At 39.9% G+C, this 5,299-nt stretch overlaps 1 protein-coding gene across 3 annotated transcripts in view; it reads right to left on the minus strand.

Moving 5' to 3' along the window:
* Positions 1 to 313: 313 nt before the first annotated feature.
* The window catches only part of PIK3AP1 (phosphoinositide-3-kinase adaptor protein 1), a 140,111-nt gene continuing 135,125 nt past the window's right edge, over positions 314 to 5,299 (minus strand). For 2 of the 3 annotated variants that reach the window (XM_017880020.1, XM_017880028.1), the window contains one exon: positions 2,333 to 2,646. In XM_017880020.1, the coding sequence (XP_017735509.1) occupies positions 2,589 to 2,646 (58 nt within the window). In that variant the 3' untranslated portion in view covers positions 2,333 to 2,588. Of the gene's footprint in view, positions 2,647 to 5,299 lie in introns of all 3 variants that reach the window. The other variant, XM_017880009.1, reaches the window with a different exon arrangement.

Here is a 5,299-nt window from a genome sequence, read left to right on the forward strand (position 1 = left end):
TTTGTTACATAATGTATTCCTAAAAATGTGTACACATGTGTTGAGTATGTGGAAGTTGAATATATTTATGTTATAAATGAGCAGTTCTGTTTCTGGAAAATGAAAATTTTCACCTCATCATTACAGACATTCTTTGATAACAAAGTCCCAGTGTTTCATCCAAATTCTTTGATTTTCTTCTTTTACATATAACCAATCATCTTGGATATTAAAGGAACAACCAGTGAGGGCTTAAGAGTCTGCCGCTTTTGACTTGGCACTCCTGATCAGTTCCATCCATGTCTCAAGTGTATCACATTCATGAGACACAGGCTTCTCATCAGCAATTTCAATTTTATGTTTTCTACTTATTTTTATATAAGAATACAATGCACCAAAATACTCATATATTGCACAAACAGTGATGTGCATACAAAGATGCTAACAACATTGGCTGGTAATAGGCTTTACCATGTTATGATCTAAATGCTTGTTCATAAGAGAATGTACAAAATTCTAAATTTGGCATCCAAAAGGGGGCTTACAGTTACTGAATATTTTTCCCAGCCCTATTTTTAAAATGTCACTTAATCAAATTCAAGTTTGCCTATGATGGAGACTGTCTATAAGTAACAGTAAGGGCAAGCATACCAACATCGAAATTCTTCTTCTTCTTATCTCACGTGCCTCTGTTTTCCAAAATAAGTGACAAGGAGAGTAAAAGGACCACTGAGGGAACATTTGCAGCATGCTACTAAGTGCCAGGCCCTGTGCAAGGTAATTAATTACTACAAACACTCTCGTGATGGACATGGCCAATAGTGTATTTTATGTCAAAAAACAAAAACAAAACCCAAGACTCCAGAAGCTGTTAAGAGTCCTTGTTTCAGTACTCTTCAGTAAGAGTCCTTATTTGCAGGACTGAGGAATGAAATTGAGAAAAAACCTTTAATCATTAGAAAATGACCCAATAAAACTGCACTTAAATGGATCATTAATGTGGATTTTTAAATTTTGTGTGAGATAGAGAATAATCCCATGGGAAACAAACACATTTTTGAATATTTTTTAAAGGAATACTTCTGATTCTAATTTTACTGTATGTTTAGGCATCATTAAGGACCTCTGATTTGAAGGTAGATGTATGTGCCAGGGAATCCAAATTCATGACATATGTTAAGGCTCCACATTCTATGCAAAAATGGATTTACCAAGCATGATGGTAATAATAAGTATGTAAAAAATAGATAACTATAGTCGTACTTTGGTATCCATGGAGATTGGTTCCAGGATCCCCCAATATCAAAATCCAAAATGCTCAAGTCCCGTATATAAAATGGCATAGTATTTGCATATAACCTACACACATCCTCCTGTATGCTTTAAATCATTTCCAGATTTCTTATAATATCTAATACAATGCCTACACATCACTTCATTTACATGAATTCAACATAGTTCTTGGCATGCAGCAAATTCAAGTTTTGCTTTTGAAACTTTGTAGATTGTTTTCAAATATTTTGATCCAAGGTTGGTTGAATCCACGGACACAGAACCCATGGATTTGAAAGGCTGACTGTATTTCTATTTTAGGTTTGTTTTTCTTCCTCAGAACCCTCAACAAAGAAAAAGTCAGAGGTCCTCCTCTCTCTCTTTATGACCAGAACTAAAACCTATAAAGGAAACAGAGCACTAAGTGGGGTCCTGGGAATCCCCAGCTTCTGGTTTCCAACCACTTCTAGATGTTCTCTGGAAACATAACTGTGTTGAAACCATACTGAAGTATAAATTCCCAAATTGAAAAGAAAATGAACAAACAAATTTGGTAGTCTTATCCCTGGGAGATACGGAAGATGGAAAATTCTGCAAGACCAGTAGGCACTGATGAATTTCTACATCTGGGCATTTCTTGAGGGAGAGAGGAGCTGGCTATTTGGAGATGGAAAATGTGGTGACCTAGAACGAGCAGGCCCAGTGTAGACTAACTAACTATTTAACCAACTGAGTAGTCTTGGTTCCAGACTTCTGTGGAACCTCAGATTTGCCTTCTGTATAAGAGGAGTTTGTACTAATCACTGTCTAGTCTTTTTCAATCTGTTGTGTGTGACCAGCCCTAGCACTTAAATACCCTGCTGAATATACAGAAAAGTAGAAGAATTATTTTAAAATTAGTCACTTATCTTCTTACTTGAATACTACAAATCTTACATTATAACCTCTTCTAGAAATGAGGCTGAACTAGCAAATACATAAAGACTAATATAAGTGCATTTCAGTAAAATCACTGGTGAAGTACATTTATGATCATTCTTTTTAGGCTTCTGATATAGCAAATTAGAGGTAAGTATTTCAATTAAGTCTTCATCCTTTTTAAGTATATGGTTTAATATACTTGGTGACGGTGAATAAAGCCCTTAGTTTTTCACTTCTTCATGCCTTAACAAAGTCTTCGAGGCAAGCCCAAACCAGCAGGGCTGCAATATTGTCAGCAAAGAGACTGATCTTAAGGTCAACAGTCATGCCGTAAAACTCAACATGAAGACATCATTAACAGACTGAAGACTGTGAATCTTAAAAGTCCTGAAGTAGGCAGGTTTTAGGAGGTGGAATCAGCGTCCTCTGGGTGGAACAGGTGGAGGAGGATGGAAGGTCTCCCTGGTCGGAGGCCTGAAATGAAAGATAAAGCAACTCTATTTAAAAACTAATTTGATTAAATAGTTCTTAGGAATGCACAGTTGGTTGCAAACTTGGTATACTATACAAAGTGACACAATCCTCAGTTAATGAGACAGGACACACATATGAATGTCTGAGTGACACACACGCTAGCTGTGGCTTGCAATCCTGGCGGCACATTAGAAACACCAGTAGAGCTTTTAAAAATGCCAGTTCCAAGGATCCATCCAGACCCATTGCAGTCTAAGCTCTAGAGGATAGGACTCAAGCTGCAAAGCTTTTGAATAGTTTCCCTCCCCAACCAGTTGTACTCACCAACCCTTTCATTATCTGATACTTTGCCATCTTGGGGCCTTGCTGACCCTGGAGAGACTGCCCCTCCCAGGATAAACCAATTCCTAGAAACAGGAAACAAGCTACCTGCCTTCCACTGCTAAACATGCCTTTCATATGTAAACCAATCAGTCCAGATGCATGCCCCAACCACCTCCTCTATGGGGCTTTCACACGCCACTTTATGGGGCCACCATCCACTTGCCCTTATCACCCTAGGGCCAGTTTCCAAACAACGAGGGTCAGCCCTTAATGCCTCAGAGCCAATGAAATTATTCAAACTAGCCAATTCTAAATCTTACCCAGCCTCACCCATGGAAACCACAATAAAAGCTCTTGTCCACATTTTCCCCTGCTCCTCTGCCTCCTTACTGGCCCTGATGCTTCCCCATGTAGCCCCCTATGGGGTGATGTACCCCTTTTTGGGATCTGTGAGTATACCAAACTATCTTTTCAATGGCAGTTGTCTCCTAAGCTGTTGACTTTGCCATACCTAAATAATAATGAAACCTAGATTTTAAAACACCACCAATTCTAATAGCCACGCAGGAGACACACTGTAGTAGGGAGATCTGTTGAGAGAGGAATTGGAATTTCCAAAGCCTGCTTCTCATGACTGCTTCCTCATGGGATAACTGTTACCCAAATTCTGCATCTGCCTTCCTAGAAACTTCCCTCCATGTTACTCTGTATGGTTTTTGAACAGTCTTAAATGACGTTCCAGGTAGACTAGGGTGAGTCTATTTACAGACAGGTTCAAGGATTACAGATGGCATTTCCACGTGTGTGCTGTAAAACCAATATTTAATTCCCTTGGAAGCAAGTCAATAAGAAAAAGAGCTTTGTTAGGTGCTATAATTGAACTGTGCTACCCTGGAGTTGCATACTTGAGGATTGATCGAATCAATGAGTAAATATGTACTAAATGTCTCTTGAATGCAAGGTTTGTGTAGGTCAAGGAAATGACAACAGAGTTGGGAAAAGAAGGGCTGCTTCAGGAGCAAAAGAGGGAGGCAGTAGCAGAAAATAAGAATCACAGACAACCTTGGGAGGTCCCACCCTAGTCCTAGGATTAGATGGCGTTGTCTGGTTGTCACTGAGTGACTGAGCTTTATACCATGAAAACAAAAGAATGGTCTCCTTCTATCTCTTCAGCCTGCCCTGTGAGCTTGGGGTTACAGGAGAAAGCCAAAGGACACAATACCACTTTTACCTGAGCAAATTTAGCCTGCCTGCCTCTCTGCCATCTTTCTTTCACTCTTTCTTTCTTTCAACAAACATTAATTTACTTTATATCTACTTCTGGGTATGGGATATAACAGCAAGTAAAGTGGTCATGGATTAGGCCCTCAAGATGTTGCAAGTGTGTGGATGAGACGGACAATAGGCAAAAATCAGGAAACTCTACGGAGTGTTTTGATAGGGGAGATTCAGAACCTATAAGAACATATAGCATAGACATTTATGCATACATCTCTGTGTGTGCAAGTTCAGCACCCCTGAAATTGTTTTCTCATCTGCCAAACAGAGGTACTGATCCCTACGTTGGAGTACCATGTGAGGCTTGGAGATGACAGTAGGAAAGTAGGTAGCAGTTTGTGGCTTGGAGTAGGCACTCAGCAAGTAAAGCTAATAATATAATGATGATTAAAGATCTATTCTGAAGTCTGTTCCCCGGTTATGCCTCATGAGCCTTACATTTTATCTTCCACCACAAAGACAGCCATGATTTCCTCCCAGCCCCTCTTCCTCTTTCTGCTGCCACACTCTGCAGTTGGAGTGAGCCTATGGGCATACCCTCTCTAGGTTTCATTCTGAGGAACAACTCCAGCTAAAGATTGGAAGCTACATCTCAAGGAAACTTATTTATAATTTTAGACCTGTAATTATAGTGTTTGTTTGTTTGTTTATTTGTTTGTTTTGAGACATGGTCTCACTCTGTCATCTAGGCTGGAGTGCAATGGCGCAATCACAGCTTACTACAGCCTCAACCTCCCAGGCTCAAGCAATCTGCCCACCTCAGCCTCTCCAGTACCTGAGACTACAGGCACACATCACCACACCCAGCTAATTTTTTTTTTTTTTTTTTTTTTTTTTGTAGAGATGGGGTTTTGCCGTGTTGGCCAGGCTGGTCTCAAACTCCTAAGCTCAAGGGATCCACCTGCCTTGGCCTCCCAAAGTGCTGGGATTACAGGCATGAGCCACTGTGCCTGGCCAGGAGTGTGAAGTTCCTTTCACTCATCTATAACCCACCTGTATATGGTGGTAGATGACTTGGTGGCTACTTTTTTTTTTTTTTTTTTTTTTTTTT

The sequence above is a fragment of the Rhinopithecus bieti genome, unplaced genomic scaffold (genome assembly GCF_001698545.2).
Source record: "Rhinopithecus bieti isolate Rb0 unplaced genomic scaffold, ASM169854v2 scaffold_425, whole genome shotgun sequence".
Taxonomy (NCBI): domain Eukaryota; kingdom Metazoa; phylum Chordata; class Mammalia; order Primates; family Cercopithecidae; genus Rhinopithecus; species Rhinopithecus bieti.